This window comes from Scardinius erythrophthalmus (assembly GCF_964197995.2).
Source record: "Scardinius erythrophthalmus genome assembly, chromosome: 3".
Lineage (NCBI taxonomy): Eukaryota > Metazoa > Chordata > Actinopteri > Cypriniformes > Leuciscidae > Scardinius > Scardinius erythrophthalmus.
In genome coordinates this window covers 33,114,248-33,139,764 of record NC_138223.1, presented here as the reverse complement: position 1 = coordinate 33,139,764, position 25,517 = coordinate 33,114,248, and the positions used below count along the sequence as shown (strand labels likewise).

The following is a 25,517-nucleotide window of genomic DNA, read 5'->3' as shown; positions in this document are numbered from 1 at the left end:
TCCAACTTCAGACGATTCAGCCAGCTTTTCACACCAGATCTTCTGCACAAAAAGCCAATATCCTTTTTAAGCTTTTATTTTTCATATAAATTACTCTTTAAAACAGGGGAAAGACGGGTTTGAGTGTGTTTCTCTTGCTTGGTTTGTTGACTATGGGATTTGCTCTCGCCATTGCATAAAGTTTGCATTCAGACATACTGTATTTCAAAACGGGATGCATGTTTGACTAGTTTTCAGTTAGAGAGTAGTCATCAGCAAGGTTAAAAAAGTAAAATGGGCATTTTATTCTCGTCTCTCCCTCCACACCCCTCCTCTTCTTCCTCCACTCCAAAACACAGTCACTGTCTGAGTCCTAACTGCAATTTCTGGGGGTGTAGAAGATCGCAGGAAGTTCCTCATAGAACCGCAATAGTCAATGGCTACCGTCTTGGGTGTTCGACAGTGGCGGTGCCGCACCGCTTCCCATTCCTTCACCTCTTCCCTCAGTCCTTCACCCTCTTCGGATGTTCACATATCATTGGCCAGCTCCTCAGTTTCCGTGGAGACGTCTCCATTGACCGCAATCTTCATGTTTTCCTCATAGCCTGGAGGCATGAAGGCCAGCGTATAGGGGTAGATCTTATGACACTCCGCTCGGTATAACTCGGCCGTTTCTTTAGCCTCTCCAAGGCTGCCATCACGCAGGCTTTCCAAAACATCTGTACAGATCTGCAAGAAAAATAAAGTAGTATGGCTATAATATAGGGTCTGTTTATACCTGGTCACTTCATGTGTTTTTACTGGTCGGATAGCTAGCTAACGGTTCCATTTACACTCGGCCACATAAATGGGTCTCCGCAAAACGGATATAACCCCGATCTTCAATTCCCGTCAACGGAAGCAACAGATACAAGTTGCATTTTATTTATCATCAGCTAATTTCAAGATCAAAGACCGTAATAGGAGAGAATGCGGCATCAGCACTGGTAAAATCATTTAGTCACACTACTTTTAATGAAGATGATTGTGTTCTGAGAGTCTGCGACTTACTTTCAGTTTCATTCGTGGCAGCTTGCACGTCAGCTTGCTGAAGAGAAACTCAGCTGCGGCAATGCGTGTTGCAGTAGAGCTGTCATATCTGGCTATAACATGCTCTCACATTTATTTTTTAACATTCTGGGAGTAAAATTTATGTGGTTTCATCAACCAGATGCATTTACACAGTAGTCCAGTTTCATTTGGAATGAGTCTCAAACCAGCTCCTGAAGTGGTTTGAGGGATCGGATTTAAATCCGAAAGCGTTTCGGAGGGCATTTACACCTGGTCTGTTCACGATTGAAGAGATATCCGATCAGAGAAAATGCATGAAGTGACCAGGAGTAAAGAGGCCCACAGTAAAGGCTGGAATACTCGACACGACTTTTAAAATCTAAAGAGATTTTAAAACACTAAGCATCATACACTTAGTGACTATGTAAATGGTTACAGAGTAAAACTAAACGACGATTTTCAAGTACTTCCAAACTAAAATTCATGCAGAAACATGCTGCTAGGAGATGCATGGCAAATGAAAATAAATACCCCAATATTTAAAATCGGCTCAAAATATCAAACAAGTTACATATCCTCAGACTGGACGGAATCAAAGCTAATATGAACATGCAAATCAGGGAAAATATCTGTGCAAAAGTCATGTAGTGTATGTCAGGCAGCCAACTGTTTTCTTTCAACTGCCTTGTTTTGCTGAATACATAAGCTTTAATAATTAAAAAAGAAAGCAGATAGCTAGTCAACTCAATATTGTGAAGAAATCGCTCTGAAATAAAAAGATGTGCATGCTCTACAAGGGACAGTGTGGATAAATTCATCCTCTTAAACGCTATCCTTTTAAAAAGTAGTTTTACAATATTTACCCAAATGTGTCCATTCTTGTCACTTGTTATACATTAACCAGCTAGTAAAATCCTCTTTAGGTCATGTAGTCTACCATGTACCTGAACACCTCTGTTGTTCAGTGATTCATCAAGTGCTATAGCCAGCTCCATTGCTTTCTTCTGTGTTGAAGGGTCTAAATAGAACATCATTTTGGCAGCTGTGAAGGAAGAAAATAGGTGAAAATGCATTATGGAAAAGTAGAAAAAAAAAAAAACTGTGTGAATATAAAGTGTCGAGCATGTGCACCTGCTACTCGGTGAGGGATGGAACGGGAGTGCTTGGTGAGGAAGGCCTGGTTGAAGCTCTTGGCATTACTTTCCCCAAACAGCCTGGAGATTTCCTGCTTGAGCACCATGCAGACCGATTCTGCTAGGTCTTTACTTTCGGACACTATTAGCCAATCAAAATGAACACATTACTGACCAAACTTCAAACGTGGAGGTGAATATGGTGTCAGAAGCAACAAATAAGTCAGAAGAGTGACCAATTGATTAAATGCAACGAAAACGAGCACACTCTGGGTTCACTCACCTCCTTTAAAGAAGCGCACTAGACACTGGTGAAGCCAAGGGTGGTCCGGGTCTATTGCATAGGCCCTCTTCACCGACTGCAGCATTAACAGGAACTTTTCTGAGGAAATTGATGACAAAGAACGTTAAAAAAATGCAACTATTAAATTCACAATGCAACAGAAGTAGCGACAGATCATTTATTTCACATTGTGATGTACATCCAAGTGAAATATAATTGGAAAAATAAAGGTAGTTGTTGATTGGATGGAGGCAAATCTGAAAGCGAGCTTTCAGTCGATTGTAAGAAAGGTGTTAACCGGAGAAGTCCGGCATACGCTAAGTTAAGTTTCACCAATTATATTAGGATAAAAAAAAGAAAGAAACGTATGCATGGTTAAATTGTTCACAAAACGATCAATAACGTGCATTTAGAAAATAGACAAGGGGAATTTTCATTTCGCGCCGACTTAGATATTATGACTACTAGATTGTTCAAATGAAGAGGAGACTGTGGTTCAGAGACGTAAAGCACATACCTTTCCTAAAGTAGATTTCAAAGGCCAGAAGGTGTGTGTCTATTTTATTCTTCACCAGGTTTTTCAAAGGTGTCAGAAACTTTACAGCTTCATCTAATGGGTTCTCCACCTGGGAAAACAAAAGAACTATTTCTGTCCAAGCACAATAACAGCTTTTAACTTCCTTCAAATTTCCCCTTGGGTTCCTACAAAAGACAAGAATTGTGTTTTTCTTTTCTCATCAGAATTCCCCACATTCACAAACATTTCTCTCAAACCAAACACACACCCTGGCCAGTTTCTCTGGTATGAGTTCCTCTTTAGGTCCGCCGATCTCTTCGTCATCATCCTCTTTTTTCTTCTTCTGGTTCTTTAACTGTTTCTCTTTCTCTGCATTCTTTTTTTCCTCCTCCAGCTGTGCTTTCTTCTGTGCTCTCCGTTGCTTATTCCTTAACTTTTTCAGTTCTTTGTCAGTCAGGTTCCCTGATTGACAAACAAGCAGCATTAAGCATACTTCCTTTTAAGAAAACACGTGAAAAATATTATCGCTGTCGGGAGGAAACCCCGCTTTTCAGGAAATGGAAAAAACACTGTTTTTGTAAATAAACACTTGCCTGTTGTCAGTTAATATTGTGGTTTATATTTAGTCAGACACTTGCATGTGTCATTATGTTATTAGCATTTTACCAAAATCAAGCTCAAATGGAGTTACAAGGCTTTTGGCCAGCGAATGGTTTGACATGCATGTTTTGTCCTTCATTAGAACGGTCGCATCTGAGGCAGTAAGTGAATCACATTAAAAAAAAGTAAATCAACTTACAGGTTATATAGTTTATTGTAGCTATGTGGGTGCTCAGTTTCTGTCATTTGGCCAAAATCTCATGTTATTAAAGACGAAATGATATGCACAGGCTATTTAAGATAGTATTGCTATGACTTTATAACAAATGCTAGACTAAAACACTCTTCTCCGCTCATTAGCTTTCATATGCATAGTGTTTCCAGAGTAAAGAAAAAAAAACATACATGGGGTGTGTGATATAACGATTTTTGATCATGGACGATAAAAATGTCTCCACGACCCTCTTTTGAAGAAATATCGTAGTATCGTGTTCGAGTGCATTCTATCAGTTGCAGTTCTGGCTCCTCAGTCCCAACCTACTGTAAAACACGATGTACTTCACATCACGTTAACGCAGAGGTAGAGTTACACTCACGGGACACTGCAATTCACAAAAGTTGTGCTTTAAGTCGGTTAAACATTTCATTCACGGGCTGATACGCTGTTCTAACATGCGCTTTTCTGAGAGTGTACACCTGAAGCGCAGAGGCATTAAAAGCCTGTCACACAGCGCCTGATTACTGGACTAAGCTATATTTTGAGGATTATTGAGCTAATACTGTCAAATACACACAAGGTTTACATAAACACAGTTGGTCACGTCTAAAGTGAAAGCAAACATTTGAGAAAATAAGGTGCGTGTCATATGCGTTTATATTAGGTGCGGTCTTGAAGTGACAGTAGCCTATAGTAAACATGCTGCTGCTTGTCCTTAAAGGGATAGTTCACCCAAAATATGAAAATTCTGTCTTTATTTACTCACTCTAATGTTGTTCCAAATCTGTATTAATTTCTTTCTTGTGCTGAACACAAAATAAGATATTTTGAAGAATGTGGGTATCCAAACAGTTGCTGGTCCCCATTGACTTCCATAGTAGGAAAAATATACTATGGGAGTCACTGGGGACCAGAACTGTTCGGTTACTCACATTCTTCAAAATAACTTATTTTCAACATAAGAAATAAACTTATTAGAGCCACTTTGGCCTAAATGTCTGCCATTCTTTTTTCTTATATGTTGTTACCTTGTAAGGCTTTGTTTTTAAAATAGGGACGTTAGTTTGGCTGTTATGCTCAGTCACATGAAAAAGAATCGTGATAAAATCGTGAATCGTGATTTTTCGCCCCTCCCTAACCGGACATTTGAGGTTATGTATTTGTGAGGTATGAGGTTTTACAGAGAGTTTGAGGATCATTGAAGTCATCTTTTTAATATAACAAGCTCTTTTTAATATTTTTTGATGGTAAATATTAGGGGTGGAACGGATCGAAGTTGATCCGTACGGACCAGGCCCCATGGTTCGGCAGGCATGTGATTAGTGGATTAACTGCTAAATTTAACCATCATAGAGTGAAAGTTTATCATTTGAACGTGTTTTGTCTTGCCAATTTACACATTCAAACAATTTTAAACGCAGAAGAGGCGTGCGAGCGAGAGAGAGAGAGAGAGAGAGAGAGAGAGAGAGAGAGAGAGAGAGAGAGGGGGGCGTTTCAGACAGCGCGGCCAGCACTAAATGTTCTGACCGCGTTTGATCAGGACAAAGCTGTCACTCTGAGGACATTTCAGGTTACAGGGACTGATGGCAGTTGTACACAGGTTACACCATAATTTAAATAGGGCAAATTTTAATGAACAGTAAAAACAAAGGCAGAACACTGTAAAATCAGATATTATTTGATAGAACACCGGCACGGTAACTTCATATTGACTCATGGCTAAACAAAGGCAGAGTACCGTAACTCAATTTGAGCGTACCAAAACAAAGCCAAAGGTTTTGCCTTCTGCCTTGGTTTTTGGAAGTTACTGTTAAGACAACCCTTTATTTTCTCCTAAAAACAACGACATTGACCCAATATACTTATCCACATAATAAAGGAGGTCTTGAATGTGCCAAAAATATCAATAACTCATTTTCGACCAAAAACGAAGTTTCGGCCTTTGCACGGCAGTACTGTTAGACTTTGTAACTTAGTTATTTAGTATTCATCTCTGCTTGTAATTTGTGTATTTGTTCTAATTTTATTACTGACTGTTCACTTGTTTTTAATAATGTTTAAACTAGACCAGTTAGGCTAGAAGGTTTTGATGTAGTATCGAAGAACTTCAAGTGAGCTTTTAGTAATAAATGAAAAGCAAAGTTACCCCCCCCCCCATATATATTTTTTTAATACATTTTTTTGCTGACCCGAAAAAATTATCCAATCCGTGGCTCAAAAACTGTAAATGATCCGAACCGTGATTTTTGTGATCCGTTCCACCACTAGTAAATATTTGTAAAACCCACAGACATATGTAAAGGGTAGGCTATGGAAGCTTGTTTCCGCCACAAAATAAAAAAAAATTAAATGATAATTGTGACTTTTTATCTCACAATTGCAAGTTTACATCTTGCAATTCTGACTTTATTTCTCAGAATTGCGAGATACAAAGTCAGAATTGCGTGAAATAAAGTCGCAATTGCGTGTTATAAAGTCAAAATTGCGAGATATAAAGTCAGAATTGTGTGAAATAAAATCACAATTGCGTGTTATAAAAGTCAGAATTGCGAGAGATAAAGTCAGAATTGCGTGATATAAAGTCGCAATTGCGAGAAAAAAAGTCAGAATTCTGACTTTATAAGACCGAATTGCGACTTTATTTCACGCAATTATGACTTTATATCTCGCAATTCTGACTTTATAACACGCAATTCTGACTTTATATCTCGAAATTCTGAGAAATAAAGTCAGAATTGCGAGATGTAAACTTGCAATTGTGAGATAAAAAGTCGCAATTATCTCTTAAAATGTTTTATTCTGTGGCGGAAACAAGCTTCCATAAAAGGGTGACCAATAGTATTAATTTATGAAAAAAAGGCAAAATATGGAGATAACAAGGTTTCCACCCGACAGCCACGATATGCAGGGCTTGATTCAGTCATATTACCAGTTTCAGCCTGTAGCTCCTTGCTGTCATCCGTTAGCGGGTTGTCGTGCAGGTTGAGGTAGATTTGGATGGCGGTGTGTGAGGCTTTAAAATAGAATGGGTGCATACGTAACACGTCCTCCAGTTTAAGCAGGTCCACGTAGGAACGTAGCGTCATCTTCCGCATGCAGTATGTATGGAAGTCAAATTGATCATCGGTTATCTCTACAAAGTGCTGTAAGGAACGAATGTGTGACAGAGCAAAAAAAATGAGGTAAACAATCAGATGAGGAGGTAAAATCAGCACACAAAAATCATCATATAAATAAAGCAGGAAAAAAAAACGAACCCTTTCAATCTCATGGCATTTTTTGAGTGCTTCTCCACATTTCTTCATAGATTTATAGGCCAGAGCACATTCAGTCTGGAACCACATACACTGCATCTCATTCAGATTTTCTACTGCAGACGCTCCCTCCTAAGACACACAAAACACATACAAACATAATTACCAGAGAGAAGCCTGCTTGTGTACACAAATGAGCACGAGCGCACACCCCTCTTACCCTTGTGAATTTGGCGCACATTTCCTCAGCTTCTTTGACCAGACCTGCTTTAAGCAGGTACTTGGCGCATTTGGAGTTGATAAAACGGTCTGCTGTGTCCAGGGCCTGAGCTTCATCCATCCAGCGAGCTGCTTCCCGGATGTTCCCAGCATGCTGAGAGAGGGGAAATGCAAAAGAGACACAATGGAGCTGGGATATCTGACAATCAAATCGCTGAACCCACCTAATTATTCTCATTTTCATTTGATTAGTTGCACCTTTCAATGAGAGAATGAAGCTTGCATCAATTAGCATACTGCAAATTGAATGAAAAGCATCTTCAAAATGGTAATGGTGTACGATGTGTTTTGTATCTTACCTTGTATATCTTGGCTTTAATGAGGAAGAGCTCTATCAGAGTAGGCGTGCTCTCGATGCCAGCGTTGATGTATTCGAGAGCCATGGTGTGCTGGCCGATCTGATCATAGTGCTGAGCCAGAAAATACTGCACCCAAAGTAACGTAGTGGGCGGCTCCTCTTTGCCATCATCTACATGTGACCAGCAAAAGAACCAATCAGATAAATGCTTATCCACCAATACCAATCAGAAGGCTCACCACAGCATAAAAAGAATCATACATTTTTAGCATTTCATTTCTCCATAATTTCCACTTGCTGGACGAGTTCGACATGTGCAGTACAGTTGCTTTTCTATACTCTACAAGACGACAGAGGGCAGCACTGAGTTGTGTCGTTTACAGGACATTTGCTCAGAAGGATAGTAGTAGTAGTGGATCCACCATTGCATATAAAGTTTAAAACAAGAACAAAAACGATGGAGAATGATATGCTGCTTTGTTTTCTTAAATCGCTCTTTTCCGCACTCTTATTGGACTACTGTTTGTACAATACATCACGACTGGGTACTGCCACCTAGTGGACTCTTCTGTCTCAACATTCACTTGCGCATGAACTGTTGTACGCGCACACAAAAACTGGGCTGCATGCAGACAGTGTGCACAGACATCCACAGACTCTCCTGATGATGAAAATTACATCACGCAGACAGTTGCGAAACAGACGGCAGAAGTATACTTTGGGCTTAAAGGGATGTGTCATTGTGTGACAGGAAGCCCGCGCTCAGGACCATTTCCAGAGGCTTTAGATTACAGGTAATAATGCTGTAAATAATGTTCAGTTTCTTGCACAAACCGATTGTTTCGCTTCGTAAGACCTCAATGTATCGTCAGAAGCCACGGGTATTATTTTGTTTTGCCTGTATGTTTTTTGACTCAAGCAAATTAACAGCAAATTTTCATTTTTGGGTGAACTATCACTTTTTATCCACTTTTTTCACATAGCTGTGGGTATTCACATAGCAATTGCTTTAACGCCATTTTGATATGGCAAGTTTTTGTGTTCTGAAAGCTTCAATACAGACTGACTTTTTAAAAGATCAAGCAAAATTTGACTTCTCATGATATGATCCCTATATTCCAAATAATTTAATCATGAAATGAAATAAAAAGTAAATATAAGAAATAAAGAAAAAAATCATACCATCTGGGCTGAACATTCGACAGCTCCGTAATGACGTTTCAAAACCAACAACTAATTCTTCAATTATTGACACCTGCAATTAAAATAATGTGTGAAAAACCCATCTGGACGTAAACACTAGTATGAATGTTCTGTATGTGTAGTGTGTTTCCTCACCTTCTCTTTGTCCTGATAGAGAGATCTGAGTGTGGTGTAGACTGGAGGACAGCCTTTACTGAAGTTCATTCTTAAATATCTATCCAAACACTCTCGAAACTTGTCCCCTGAACAATACACAAGCATTTTATTCAACAAATCCAACAACTACGGTAGAAGCTGATGTATTAGACTAGAAGAAGAGCTGCCTACCAGACAGAAAGCTGAGCGGTAATCTGCGAGGTACGAGACCTTTAGGGTATTTCTCCCAGGCCTCCTCATAGATCTTTAGCTTCTCTTCTGCATTCACTGAAAAACACCAGAAATGCTGTGTTTTGTTAAACTGTTACTCATGTGCATGCATATTGTTATAAGATGTAAGATAAAAACAATGCTGGCGAATCGGTTTACGTGTATGTACCAGGCTTGAGGGATTTCTCCAGGCCATGGTAATAAGACCAATTTTCAGGATTTCTCTCCTGCAGTCGTCTGTATACATCTGCCGCCTCCTCGAACCGTTCCAGACTCAACAGAAGCTCCCCTACACATCCACAACACAAACAGAAGGAATGAAATGAGAGAGCATTTTCCATAGGGAAACCACAAACAGGAAGTCAATCTGCTAGACAAGCAAGCAAAATGTGAAAACTGCATAATGGACAAAATTTCATAAAACGCAGAGAATAAAACAGGAAACAAAGGAAAACCGTGGGAGATGGGGAAGAAAGTGGTGCACTGATGTACCTTTGGTTTCCTCCACGGCCAGTTTATCACAGATCTGTTTCTCGTAGGTGGTGAGATGCTCCAGAGCTTCTCTAAAGAGTCCCGCCTCCCTCAGGACCTGATTCTGATACAGCAGCAGTTCACTGTACTCGTAATCCACTTTGTCAGGGGATGTCTGAGAAAAAAGAAAAGAAAAAGAAAAAAACAAACATTCATAAACACAATAAAAATACACAGATAAATTATCTGTTGCATTAACTAATCCCTCTAAAATAATATAAAACAGTTAGGAATTATTTATTTAGCCTGCCAACTTGTAGTTTCCTGTTGGGCTAGAAACCAATGAGAGGAAGTAAGCGTCTTATCTTGGAAGCCACAATAATCGTATGCTATTGTGCTGCCTGTTGACCTGTAGTGGCAGGTTGAAGTTTTCACAATACCTCTGCCCCTGTTCTTTCAAATCTATTCCAAGTTAATAGGGATATGAAAAGTACAGGTACTTTGGTACGCATGTTGATACTATATATATATATACATTTTTTTTTTTTTTAAGGTCTTTGTCTCACTGACAGGCACCAGTTTTTGAACATTCAATATGTATGCATGCATGGTCTGAGAAGAGCTTGAATGTTTTGATACAATGCAGATGTTTGCATAAATCTTCCTCTACTTTCCAATCCAATTTCCACTGTCTCATATGACAAACAAAATAAAAGAAGAAAAAAAAAAAAAAGATATTAGTCAAACAACAATATGATGAAGAAAAAAAAACTTGTAAATTTGTGTTTTATTTACTGGCTCTGTACTTAAATAATTATTTGAAAAACTTGTTATTTTTAACTAAAACTATTAAAATTCTATTTTGTTAATTGAAATGATATAAATTAACATAAAATAAATAAAAAAATTAGATGAAAAACTTAAATTACAGTTACTAACCAAAGCCACATTTCAAATGTCCTTTTACGCTAAAGTTGAAGCACTAAAACTACAAAAAAAAAAATAATTTTTTTATAATAAAATTAAAGAATTATAAAAACTAACAGGTCTGTGAGAGCCGGAATTCTTACTGGTTGGTAGGTGATCAAATACTTATGTCATGTAATAAAATGGAAATTAATTACTTAAAAATCATACAATATGATTTCACAGTTGAAGAGTACCTATGATAAAAATTACAGACTTCTACATGCTTTGTAAGTGGGAAAACCTGCAAAATTGGCAGTGTATCAAATACTTGTTCTCCCCACTGTATATGTTCCTTTGCACTTTAAGCATTTTGCACACATTTGTTCTGCATCTTGTGACTTAATTCTGACTTATTTCGTTTTGTATTTTTATTTATTAGAAATATATATTGTGTTCTTTAATTCTGTAAATTAATTGTTGATTATTTTTCAGTGCATCGATGTTGCGCTGTAGGCCTAGAGCATGCTCGCACAGGCAATTTAGCTGATTTCATTTGATTTGCATGTGAAATGCAAATCCTATCTACAGGGTGGCCTTTCTGCAGTTACTTATGTTATTTCTTAGTTTTCTTGATCCAAAATGTTTTTATACATTTTCTTCTATATTTTTGTGTGATGTTCTGTACATCACGGCTTTAAAATGTTAAAGCCCCGCCCCCTCCCCAACCCCACACACGATTTGACTATTAGTCGACTATAGGCAAGACTTGACGATTCAGATTCAACTATGAAAATCGTTAGTCGGGACACCCCTACTACATACCATTATTTTAATTTTTCAAATAATTTTTTAAATAACATTTCACAATCCATGTCGTTTTAACGCATACTGATATATTACTATGTTCATTAGTATACTAGCATTTTGGTATTGTGACCCTACACAATAAAAAATGCTGCATCTGCCTGTCATGTCTGTATCTACCTGTTGTGTTTTTCTAAACTCCTCAATGATTTTGGCGGCCATCTCGTAGTCCTCTAAGAGGTGATACGCAATGGCGTAACCAATCCATGACGCTCGCTGGGCTGGCCGCAACTGCAGCAGCTGATACCGGGTCTCCTATAAGAGAGTCAAAACAGTCAGAACAAAGGTGTTAGGTTTTAAAAAGCTTAAAGGGTTTAAGCTCTTGCTTAATGGAGAGGAGAAATTGGATCTTTCAAAACAATGCAACAAAGTACCATCTAAAACTACTGAAAGCAACAGTGGAGCAATATTGCACAAAGCCCACATCTGAGGCTTTCATTTCAGTGGTAAAAGCAGGTATCAGAGTAGCCTGAGGCTACGAAACATTACACAACCACTTTATCATACCGCAGAAAACAAAGAAACAAAAAGACACAAGAGAAGAGCAGAGAAAAACAGGCTCAAGAGACAGGAAATGGACATTGCTGAGTCATGGCCCCTGTATTTAGCCACACGCATGCATCTTTTGTGTTTCACCTCAACATTGTGCACACATACGGGCCTTTTAATTAATTACATTAAAGAGCATATTTTCCTTTAAGATTATATTTCAGTGCATATTCCACAATAAAATTAAATACACACTACTGTTCAAAGGTTTGGGGTCATTAAGACTTTTAATTGTTTTTGAAAGAAGTCTCTTATGCTCAACAAGGCTGGATTTATTTGATCAAATTATGGCAAAAACTAAAATAATAAAATATTGTGAAATATTATTACAATTTAAAGTAACTCTTGACAGTGATGGCAAAGCTGAATTTTCAGCATAATTACTCCAGTCTTTGGTGTCACAAGATCCTTCAGAAATCAGCCTAATGCTGATTTGATGCTAGATTTCGCAGAAATAAAGATCAAAGATTAATTTTGATGAATAGAAAAATTAAAAGAACAGCATTATTTTGACAGAAAACTTGTACATTTGTAATTGTCTTTACGGTCTTTTTTGGTCAATTTAATGCATCCTTGCTGAGTAAATGTATTTATTTATTTATTTATTTATTTATGATTTAACATCAGCAGCAATGGCTATATTCATGTCAAACAATAGTATTTCAATTTTTATAAATAATTATGATTACAATATCACGTCAATATATTGTTTACAATTTTGTCTTAAAAGCAATCAATATACACCAGTAAAAACAATAGTAATAATCACAATTACATAGAATCTTTCAATTGAATATATAATAGAAATTCTGAAATTCTTTCAGGAGAAACCTTTCTAAAAACGTCCATTAATACATTTTTTGAATAAAAACCTGTCTAATATCACAAAAATGGACATTCTATTGAAATGTGTTTTACACTCAAATTATTACACAAAATCACAAACCGGTTTCTCTTCTCATTTCAATAAATATGAATGAGTGAGTCTTGTGTGACCAATTCGACATCATCTTGTATATACAAGCTGGTCATATCTATTTTCATAATAATAATAATAATAAACTCATTGATTTAGTACTGGATTCACTTCATACAGTTTCCTTGCTGAATAAAAGTCATTTCAAAGTTCATTTCTTTCTTTTTTTTAAATCATAATGACCCCAAACTTTTGAACAGTACTGTAATTGAACACACATCCTCACCCTGTAACCCTCCAGGTCTCTCATCTGGATCTGCAGCAGGGAGAGATCTCGAAGAATCTGCAAGTTGTCTTTGTCCCATTTCAGAGCGTTTCTGTAGCACTTAATAGCCTCATCGTACTTCTTGTCAGACCTCTGGAGCAGACCGTACACGTGCCAGCCTGAAAATGTCACATTAAGGAAAGCAACTAGTTTGCAAAGAGAAACAAGTCTAGAGAGCTGATGACAGTCAGTGCTGTGCCCAGAATGATCACTAAAAATTCGCAAAGCCCAAGACAAAACATTCGCCCCCGGACACAATGAGTCAGCTATACCGGGGACAACAAAAATGATCCGCAAATATAATGAACCCCTTGCAAGAGACCCCTTTCCTAAAATATTAAGATGTCTATTTGTTTTCATTTATTTTGTGGGGAGTAAGAAGGTAAAGAGATAGTAGGCAAAAAAGTTATATGGACAAGTTGCAAAATAATGGCTTTTACTGTATATTTTCAACAAGGCCATTCAACATTAAAGGGGGGGTGAAATGCTATTTCATGCATACTGAGTTTTTTACACTGGTAAAGAGTTGGATTCCCATGCTAAACATGGACAAAGTTTCAAAAACTAAGTTGTACGTTTGAAGGAGTATTTTTGTTCCAAAAATACTCCTTCCGGTTTGTCACAAGTTTCGGAAAGTTTTTTTCGAGTATGGCTCTGTCTTACGTAAGATAGAGTGGAATTTCCTTATATGGGTCCTAAGGGCACTTCTCCGGTAAGATCGCGGGCGCGCGCGCACTCGTAAACCAGAGCAAGAGAGCGAAAGCAGTTCGCCATCAAAGCGCCCTGCCCGGCTTTTGGGAAGTCAATGTCACCAAAGAAGTGTGTTTTTGGTTGCCAGGGCAAGACAACCCTGCACAGATTCCCAAAGAACCCAGCGTTAAGGAACCCGTGGATGGAGTTTGTTTTCCTGAGCATAAACGGAGTTGTGTAAGACTGTTTGTTCCCTACATTTCGACGATGATTGTTTTATAAACAAAGCCCAGATCGACGGATTTGCAGATCGTCTAATGCTTAAGGATCGAGCAGTCACCATGATAAAGGTTCGCGGTCGTGCGTTGGAACGGTGAGTAAAACTGTTGAACAAATGTCTCTGTGTGTTGTTAGCTAGGCGGGTAAGCACAGCTAAGCTTCGCCCACACGGCCCGCCCCCAGCCGCTCGTTTTTTTCCGGAAAGACTCGGTACAGTCTATCTTTCAATTAAAAATATAATAAAACAAAAGACTTTTTGGAGATATGAAGGATGCAATATTACTTTATAGGTACTCAAGATTAACAGGAGATTGAGTGAAAATGAGCATTTCACCCCCCCTTTAATAAAATTTCAAAAAACTACTTGGTAGTATTAAGCTGACAGTGTCTTTTGTCTATCCACTATCAAACATTTTTAATTCAATTTTGGTAAACTTGTAGTAACTGTATCTCATGTAGAAACAACCAATAAAAAAATTAAAAGTTATTATATTCCAAAATGTATTTTCTGTCTCCTGTAAAACATGAACCTCTAGAATGTGAAGCATTTGACCGGCAACGAGGAAACACCACACTATGTGTTTGGCTCTCCAAACAGTTCATGGTGTAACTGCACATCATTGTCAGACACAGGGCAGGAATTTTGGCTGTGCTCCAATCCCCCCCCACCGGCGACGACAGGCTTCAAATTGAGACAAATACTGGAGTGTTAATTCTGCTGCTGTGAACATGAGGAAACAAACTCATTCCATCTGCTCCAACACATGGACCATTACCATACTCCACTCTGCATGCTGGAGGTTGATGCATACAAATGTCACACTGAAATCTTTTAAACGTGTGTTTTGGTTCAAGGATACAGACGTGGCTCTTCAGGTCATTTCGGAGACCTCTGCGGACAAGTTCGTAGGCTTCTTCTTTCTTTCCCAGGCAGTTCAGGGTCAGGCCTTTCATCGCCAGTGTCTCTGCAAAGATCATAACCTTTAACTTTTCACTAATTAAGCCCTAGTAAACTTAAATGGGATTGGTAACAAATGTCTCAGCTGCAGTCTAAATCTATATAGATATGTATGTTTTATGCAGTAATAATGAGCCAGAGTGATATGTGGCTATTTTGAGATTATCAATAACAGTGCCCGATTGGTCATTCTGCCCAGTCACCAAATATACTGTTTTGTCAATACATATGGACATGTTTGAGTTAATATTGTTCAGAATATGCTAATTTCAATCAGATTTGTGTCCATGTTATTCACATTAAACTGTATAAGCTAAATATGGTTCTTACCTCCATGTTCTGAGAACTTGGGATTGGAGAGAATCTGTTTGCAGAATTTCAGTCCATTTCTGTACTGCTTGTGTTCATAACATCGCTGATGACATGAGAAAAAAAAAAAACATTAATGCAAAAAATATAAACTCATTCAGTCCTCTTCAGTTGAAGAAAACACGTTTTTTCCCCACAGATGATTTTCATGATCTTTATTATTAGAGATTGACCGATATTGACTTTGTATAACTGATAGCCTACATATTATTTGCATGTTTTTGTACACGATATATTATTATATATGCACAATAATATATTATTTCTGTTTTTGATAGTTATAACAGCACTGCACTGAACAAAACAGTTTTAACACTTTTTCCTATACTGTAATTTCACTTCCTCCTTCCATACATACCAAAAATACTTCTACATCAATAAATAAAGGGGTCTGAAAGAGTGCAAACAATAAAAATAAAGTGCGCTGTCGCTTAAGTGTCTCTTTTAAATAAAAGCTTTGATCAGGTAAACAAACATGCAACATAAACATGTAAAAATAATTCTAACAAATTAAAATAAAGACATTCTAAACAGCATTGCTACTTTAGTGCAGCTTAGTACTCCCAGTTACAATTTTTAGTTTAACTCTGGGTTCTCCTAAATAAACTGCAAGTGCAGAGCTTTGGCAGTACTATCTGTATCTTCTCTTATGGTTAAGGCTTTCTAAAGACAACCCATAGCTAACCTTGTGTGAGGGTGCGCTTGATAAACGCACATGCTTACGCTGTCCCCTGCAAACACTGTAAATGATGGTAATTTACTTTGAGTAGTTCTATTTGGAGCAGCTTCTGTTTCCTCTATTACACAGGCTCCTGCTCAGCTAATAGGTGGTGAGATCACTAACATCACCTCATTCTGTCAGCAAATCTGGAATCAGCTCTTCGACATTCAATACAGGACTACTGACTACTGGCATGGTTTCAAATCAATTCAGAGCATCCTATATACAACAGTCTTTCTAAATTAAAAATAGAGGCTTGAAAGCTATTAAAAGGGCAGTCCCAGTAGATTTTAACAACACAATATGGACTTGAGTTGCTAATTACTTTGTGCAAGTACAATAGAACAATAAATTCAAAATGTTAAAGTACACCACCTACTCCATTTTCCCATGAAACTGCAATCCCTTTAGTTTCTCTTCACAACTGAAGTTTTTATTTAAAGCTTGTATTATATGGACTATTATAAAGTTGCAAATCATGATGCAATCATGACACATCAGAGATTGATTTGGAAAAAAAAGAAAATCTGCAGTAAACCAAAAAGGAGATTTCAGAAGCAAAGCAAGTTGTTATATTTGGAAGAAAAACAAACAAGATTAATCTTTCAGAATAAGAGTTTTTCCTAATCGAATATCGGTTTTGTAATATCTGATACAGATACAGAAATTTGCTTTGCTTTACTGAATGAACTTTACTCAAATGTAACAGCCATTTATGCTCAAATGAGATATTACATAAATGCTTGATATATATATTAGGCTTGCTGCGCTGTTATCAGCACACCGATTAGATCACTTGCCCACCCGCGGCACCGCCCCCCACCGTCGTTTAGATTTTTTTAATAGTAATAAAAATCATTTAGTTTAGTTACCAAGAACACAGAAAAAAAATATGTTTACAGCCTGGTGCAAAAAGTGGTTCGGTGCTGCGTTCCAGTCCACTTGTAGACACGCACTTGCGAACTTCCCTAAGCACTTCCCCTCGGGGGAATCCCCGCCGCCATTTTGAAGTGCTTTCCACTTCATGAAGTGGACGAGGGAAGTTTATATGGACAGACCCTCGCTCCCTCGATTTTGACCGAGGGAGCGAGTCTACTTCATATGCACACTTCAGGCACCTATATGTCCCACAACGCAGTGCGATTGTGACGTCACCACATATCTCGTCTAATCACCACCACAACAAACAACTCTATAATATATTAATTCTAATTTTTTTTTATTGAAAACAACCCAAACACCATATATACATTTGGATGCTGCATTAAACAAATTCTTAAAGAGAAAACAAATGTAAATTATAAAATCAACTACACAGCTGATTCCAAGTGATCAAGGGCTTAGGACGTTCCAATTCAGCCCATTGCAGTTTCCGCCAGTAGTGGGCACTCTCAATGACGTACATCCGAGTGAACGAGACGGAGGGAAGTTAGCAAGTGAAGGGCATGACAATTTTGGACTGGAACGCAGCATTGGACTTTTTTTTTTATAACTCATCTGTTTAAATTTTATTAAGCGTTAAAGTTCAGCATAATTAAGGGCGTGGCCACTTGAGCGACAGGTGGACTGCCGCTGCTGTCACTACTAGCCGTTTGTCTGCTTAGCCGTCACGTCACCTCAGCTAATCCCGCCTCTTTGCCCATTTTCGGTTACCCGGGAGTGACGCGCTGGCAAGATGGCGACGGCCGGCTCCGCCCACTTTGGGCTACAAAAATGCTCTTCAGAAACCTACAGGTGACGTCACGGACACTACGTCCATTTTTTTTTTTTACAGTCCATGGTATGTGCAGAACCATGAATATGCAAATGAGCCCCACCTCCACTCACTCATACAGGCTCGTTTTCAAGTCGATGTATCGAATGGTCATGCGTTTTATGTATTGCTCTCAGGTAATTAATATGATTAGCCTTTTGCTTGACTACGTTATCAAACAGCTAATAATGTGCTGCTAATGTTACACAAACCACGTTCCCGTTCGTCATCTCAGTCTGCCTTATAAAAATCAGTATCCTTAGAAATGCTTTGAACAACTTAGAACGTCAGTGGAGTAAGGCATATAGTTCATCATAACATCGGAATATACATCGTCTACATAATTCACCTGCTATATTGCTAAATGTAGATGATTTTTCATATCAACAGAAAAATATACCGAGATAACCAGGCTTCTCTCGAGACTCCACTGCTTTGCAGCAGTTAATGATATGCTAAAGCCCGCCCGCACATTGACATTTTTGGTTACAAGGTAGTTTGTGGCGCAAGAAACACCAGTGATTTCAAAGCGTGTTTTTTAGACTGTCTTTTTTTCACTGCAGTTTTAAGGACAAAATACTCAGCATTGGTGTTGACTTGTGAATTTGCACATGGTCAGACTTAAAGCATATTAAAAACACCACATAGACATATAAATAACATTAAAAACTTGAATAAAGACGTCTTATTCGTTTCGTTAATTAAAAGTTATATGTTTAATATCAGCGAGTTTGTCATTGTACTGTTTTGTTGTCATGTTTTTCATTAAGAATAATAAATTAATGAACCCACCATTCAAGCAAGTGCCACCCCTGAATTGCCGCCAATCTGGTCATTCATAAGCAATTTAAAAGCGAGGTGATAGAGAGGAAAAAACATAGGCCTATATCTGTTGTCGGCTTACAAATATAAAGATTTATGAAAAATTTGGCCGATGCCGATAACATAAATCTTTATATTTGTAAGCTGATAACAGATATATTGGTCGATTCATGTAAATCCAAATTCTAATAGAAATTGAGAGCCTGATTACAAAAACAAACGGCTCACCATTAAAAGCCATGTTTCAAGTACTTCAACATAAATCAAACCTATACAGTACAGTAGCCTAATTTGAACCAGTGTAAGATTCCTTAACTTTGAAAATTAATTTTACACTCTTAGGCCAACTTTATAAAAAAAATAAAAATCTATTGCCTTACAAAGAAATAAATAAAAAAATACCTAAAAATGCAAACAATTAATTGGACAACATTACTTAAGTACAAAGAATCAAAATGCATGTGCCATGGATAAATAAAATGGACAATACATTTTTTTTTATTAAACCATATTGTTCATGAAAATAATACGAGAAAAATAAGTAATAAGTAAATGTAATGCATCTTTAATGGTTCTTTCCTGACAACTTTTATTCCAGTGAAATAGTTGTCTTTACTCTTTAGATGTCAACACCTATAAACAACACCTAAAAGTTAATAGACCCTTGTCATTCATGTTCTCCATTTGAAAACATTAGACTGTCAATTTATTTTGCCTATTGTTAAAATTACATTTAAAAAAAAAAAAAAAAACTGCTATGTGTTTTATTATTGTAATATGAATATAAAATTTAATAAAAACAAGTAAAATTGGTGTCGGACTGTCGTTATTAAAAAAAAGCAATATTGGTTGGGGTGTGACGATACACTTAGCTCACGAGACGATACACAATATTGGGTTTACGAGAACGAGACAAGACAATATTTTAACACTTAAGAAAATCTTTAATGGCAAAACAAAATATTTTTGTAATATTTTATAATATTGAATATTTTATTTGACTGAAAGTCACAAAAAGCAAAACAATGTATTAATGAAAACAGACCTAAGTGAACAATAGCCTTTAAAATGACTCAAAATACATAACAATGAGGCAAAAAGCAAATATGGTTTTATTGAACAACACTTAAAATACATAAAGTAATATATACACAATAATCAACTTCTGTATAATAAGTTAATAAATGCCTACAGAGGGCGTCAACGGCACTTTACAGCATGATCAAATCCTTGTTTAATATTGGCCTAACAGCACTTAATAAAAATGTCCACTTAATCTTTAATATTTGGCCACTTCTTTACGATAGAAATGCTACAGTCACTGTGATTTCTTGAACAAGAGGACATCAAAACACGCAAACTCAGAGCCTATGTTGGCGTATGTTTATAAACGATTACATTACAAATCTGATTAAATTACGCACGTTGCGTTCCCAGATGAAAGTTATAAGCAACCCAAATGCACAGCACATGCAGAGATGGAGTTGTTGAGACGTGTAAATGATAATATATTTGAATCGCAGCATTTGTGATTTCACAATATCACTGTTTTATTATGATTTCTAAATGGTTTTAATATATTGTATGTACAGCCTTAGATAACGGTCTACTAATACTTTGAGTATGAATGAATTATCATATGCAGTAAAAGACACAAACTCAACTCCGAGATCTCGTCACACCCCTAATATCGGTGGATCTCTAATATTTATTTCAAAAAGTTAATAATTTTAGCACTTCAACTTTAACTTGTTAAATTTAATTTAGTAACCAAGGCAACATTTCTAATTTGTGTTTGCATTTTTGTGTTTAGGTTCAGCTTTATTTAAATTAAAAATTATAATTTAAATTGATTTATTTATTATTTAGTTACGATTCTTATGTGGCTGGCAATATTAATTGTACATTTCATAATCTTACTATTGCAGATGCGTTTAGCCTACTCGCTGACCGGTCTCGGACACGTGACCACTAAACAGTGCGGAGAGATCCAGTGAAGAACTTAAGCGCTTGGATTCAGGGAAGAACTTAAATGTCTCAGTGATTTAAACTAGTTTAAAGCCAGATGAGTCAGCGCTGACAAACAGTAGAAACACTGCACGGCACGCAACGATACAGTCAGAACTTAAGGCTTTTCAATCTGGCAGATTCAAATGTGGCAGAAATGTGGGATATTCATATAGAATTTTATTATATTATTAATGTAGACAATATGTAGGCTATTAAAGTCTCCCTGCAGTCAATAATTGTATCCATTATAACTCATCTTTGATCTGATTACCAAAATGACATTTTTAAACGTTTTTATCCTGTGAATTTTTTTTTATTCATGCCTTAAAATAGCTTGAATGTAACTCTACAGCCTTGCTTCATTTTGTACACACCTCCACTCACTCACACCAGCTCAGAATACCTAATCCACTCGCTCAACCTTTTATCGTGAGATCCCACCCCCTATGGGTGGGTTGAACACATGCAGAATTAGCTCCTACTACCTGCTGTAGTCTCAAGCCTCTGGCCAAAAAAGCCTCCGATTTTTTTTTCCAGACAAAATACAGAAATCTCTCGTCTCTAGGGGACATGAGGGAGGGAAGCACGGTCATTCGAAAATACTACCAGGTTTCTACTGATACAAAGCTTTAATGCTAATCGGTGAAGTATCCCTTTAATAATATTTATTTTTTTAAACTCAGAGTCAGAATATTGAAATTTTAACATAAAACTGAGGTCGTTACAATTTTTACATAGGGTTACTGCTTTTTTTATGAAAAAAAAAAAATTACATCTGCATCCCAACTCAAACTACTGTGAAATGTGCATTTCTAAGAGACAAAACGTGTAATACTATTAATATTGCAACAGCCTGCACTGCAAACTGTGCTGAACATACACTTCAAAGTCAGGCGACACAAACCTGTTTCATGACTTGAATCAATATCACCCGTTAGGACATGCAGAAACTAAGAAATTAATTTTTCAATTATAATATTTATTATGTTAAGGAAAAATGACTGGAAAAGTGTAAATAATTCATGTTCTGAAAAAGATCAGGCCTAGTTTAAAACCACAATTAACGGTGTGGTTTCTACAACTTTCACTTAGGAGCAAAACTCTTTAAACTTTTATTGTGATAATTATCAATATCGAGTGATATGAAAAATGTTATTGTGATGATTTTTTTTGGCAATATCGCTCAGCCCTAAATAGAACTGAGGGCCAAAAAGTATAAATGTAAGTGCATTAGGGATGTCAACGATTAATCGACGATCGATTAATTGTCGATAATACATTTAATCGATAGAACTTATCGATCATCGATTAAGCAGGTCTTCATGCGGGTTCGCGGCGTGCTGCTCAACCGCGAAACATGTAAAGCGAGCGCGCCGGAGTTATGTTTGGGACCATTTTACACCTTCATCATCATGTAAGTTTGCGTGTGCATTCGCAGCCTTTTGTTTTGTTCAAATGTAAGTTGTAATACTGTTTATTTTGTGTATGCCTATCTATATCTGATTTATCTCATATTGGATGCATTTGGTAAAGAACTCTGTAGTAAAGCGTCAGCTTCAGCGCGCGCAGCTCAAACGGCAGTGCACGACTAATAATGACTATTGGGACTGTAATATTACATAACATTATAAAGAGAACAATATTGTAATAAAAAATTGTGAATTATTTGGGTTTAGTTGCCGTGTCGCGTTGCTTCAGGAAGAGCGCGTCCACAAAAGGAGTAGTTCTGAATGAATGGCACGTAACTTAGTTCAAGTTCACTTGTGCATGAATTTGCGTCATTTTGTGCAGATATAATTTGTAATATTGTTTATTTTAAATATATCTGATTAATCTCATATAGGATGCGTTTCTTTTAGATAAATAACGTGCTAGCAAAGTGCTCCAGTTTAACGGTTGCAGATTCATTCAGCGCGTGCAGTTGTTCCAGGAAGAGCGCGTCCACAACAGTCACACATTCTAGCGCATATGAGGCGGCGCTGGTGACGCGTTGTATTAGTAGTTATATTTGATTATTAAATAATTAATTTAATTATCAATCACATCGAAACATTTTACAATCCTACTAGCCCTTTTATTTAAAACCATTCTAATCGATTTGGTGAGGAACATTAGCATTTGCAGACCCTGTCATGCTGTTGGCCATATGCCACTGCAGTTGACGCATATCGCAGTATTAAGGCTAACGATTAATCGATTAATTGATCGTTAATTTAAACGACGATCGATCATGGGAATTTGTGAAAATTGACATCCCTAAAGTGCATAGAACACACAATCTAATGTGGCTGTCCCTTTAATTCTCTGGCAGTAGAAAGCAAATCTGTGGCTCCACGTTCAGATGATGATCTCGAGTCCCTCAGACAGTCCTAACCGAGGGGTCAAGGTTTTGTTGCTTAGCATAGCCTTATTACTTGACTGTAAAAAGAATCATTTTACATTGACCATCAATGTGATTTGAGCAATTGGCTTAAAACAATCAGGCAGGAGAACAGAGCGCCCAACCATGAGCAAAGGTGGTAGAACGTCCAGGTGGGGTCTGTCCTCCTCGGGCTTCACCATCATCAAAATTCTGTATTTACTGTCAGCCAACATGGTGAGAGAGTTTCTCAGACTCCAAACCAAATCAATACAACACTTCAGAGAGCAGCTGCCAGCGTAAAAGCTAGTTACACGCATGAGGTCGAAGAATACAGTCATGGGGGAAAAATAACTGATTGTCCTATAACGGTTAAAGATTCAATAATGCTTTAAAGTTGAATTAATTAACTAGTAGTCCAAGTTCTGGAAACTGTTCATTTCTAATTATTTAGTAATACTCAAGTAATTATTATAAAATATAAATTATATTTCAGAATTGTTATGCAGTAATTATCTTTAAATTAAATAGTGTGATATCTAATCATATCGGTCATCAAAAAAAAAATAAAAAAATCCTTAATGTTCAACCACTACCAAGTTCGGCCAAATCAGTCAGTGGATTCATGATGACAATGTGATCAATCATGATCGACAGAGCCAATATAGTATTTTACAAGATAAAAAGTTCCCATGAAAAACTACTACTTCTGCAGATTTGCTTCGCAGATAGATAATTTAAGAATAATAGGCTACATAAAATGCACTTTAAAACATCAGTGCATCACACACCAGAGCGATAACCAAGTTTTAGTAGACTTGCCTTGTAATGATTACAGTTGAACATCTTCATGAAACAGACTCTGCATATTATATCTAGACTGACCAAGCCAAAAAAACAACAACACTAGAATCTGCACTATTGCATGAAGGAATAAAGTTTAAAAAAAAAACACTGCTTATCAGTTTTACCAAAATAGCAGTTGAAAGTCGATAGTTTTGGATACAAGTGAATACTAATGAAAAAGTTATATGCATGCTATGCAAAATACAATTGTTCTGGTGTTTTTTGGGTGGAATGACAGTGTGGCAGCACTGAGAGTTTCAATTAAGGTTATGCATGCATGTAAGCCTATCATGCTGTCAGTTTCAATTCTCAAGCCGTCTACTTGCCCCATATAAAATGAATGCCCACATTCAACTCTAATACATGTAAAGGTCTGCAGTGACAAAAAACATGCAAAGCCGTTTAAATATGAGTGTTATGAAACATGGATAAAACAGCCAAAATGCAGCTAACAGAAACACATTCATTATCAAGAGGCCTGACTGCTAAAATCTAAGTTTAATCCATTACATATTAATGCACGCTATGACAGTGAATATGAGTTGTATTTAGTGTTTGTACGTTAGCTCTGAAGTTGAGCATCACTTAACTCTCAGGGTTTCCTTCAATGTCCAAACAACGGAAAAACACTGCAAACACGTTGAGCTCATCCCATCTTCTCAAACAACTCTGCAAAGCTCGCAAAATCAAAACTCCACCAAAAATGTCATTTTCATAGAAATATCCTGAGGATCTTTAAAAGTGGTTTGCTGGATGAACAGGCCACGAGACTCACTTCAGCCACTGACATAGCCTCAAAGCAGAGCACTTGACTGTATAAACGTAGTTATATTGCCATTTATAATCAAATAAATGAAGACTAAACTCCCCGTACGCTTTTATTCAAGCCTCTTTCCATCAGCATTGTGTCAGTGTGTTAAGCTACATTAGCACACTGACAGCTAGCAGCTAACAGGCTAAAAGCTAACCTCCATTTGACAGAAAGAGACTCTTTTGATAGTTCATTCTCGCGCGTAGTAAAAATTAGCTTTAGCGCAGAATCACATTCGTGACGGTTGCCCACCGGCTTTATTTGTCGGATGGATGTTTTTGTACTGGAGCATTAGCACTCACCAGGATCCTCTTGAACAGAGCGTTTTCTTTGGGAGGCAGAGTGACTGTCGGCATCCTTTACACTCTCTATATCAGCACATGTGAAATGAGTGCGGGTGTGTGAGAGGCAGCGTCTTCCCCGTTTTTTACCCCCTTGTTCTCTGAGTCCTCGCTCGGCTCGATTTAGTGCCCGTGTCAGACTTACTAACCCAGCCCTCACGTGGTGACAGAAAAGCCCCCTTTGAGCCCAAAATGGCCGATGCGGCGCTTCTCCTCCGGGTCAAGCTGCTCGACTGCCAGTCGCCTCACGGACAGCAGGGGGCGCATCATTTGTAGGTCAAACATGTTTTACTATGAATATCAATACAAACAATACAAACAATATCCAAATCTCTACATATTTCA

At 37.4% G+C, this 25,517-nt stretch overlaps 1 protein-coding gene across 1 annotated transcript; it reads right to left on the bottom strand.

The window, feature by feature from the left end:
* Positions 1-255: 255 nt before the first annotated feature.
* On the bottom strand, positions 256-25,419 carry naa15b (N-alpha-acetyltransferase 15, NatA auxiliary subunit b). The gene is made up of 20 exons (XM_081361993.1): positions 25,134-25,419; positions 15,471-15,555; positions 15,043-15,147; positions 13,175-13,332; positions 11,544-11,678; positions 9,672-9,825; positions 9,349-9,468; positions 9,141-9,236; positions 8,949-9,055; positions 8,793-8,865; positions 7,612-7,781; positions 7,254-7,406; positions 7,037-7,165; positions 6,709-6,922; positions 3,231-3,424; positions 2,963-3,071; positions 2,446-2,544; positions 2,161-2,304; positions 1,974-2,071; positions 256-708 (listed from the first exon to the last, which is right to left on the bottom strand). The coding sequence occupies exons 1-20, from the start codon at positions 25,185-25,187 to the stop codon at positions 508-510; spliced, it is 2,598 nt and encodes an 865-aa protein (XP_081218119.1). The 5' UTR covers positions 25,188-25,419; the 3' UTR covers positions 256-507.
* Between the last annotated feature and the right edge of the window lie 98 nt (positions 25,420-25,517).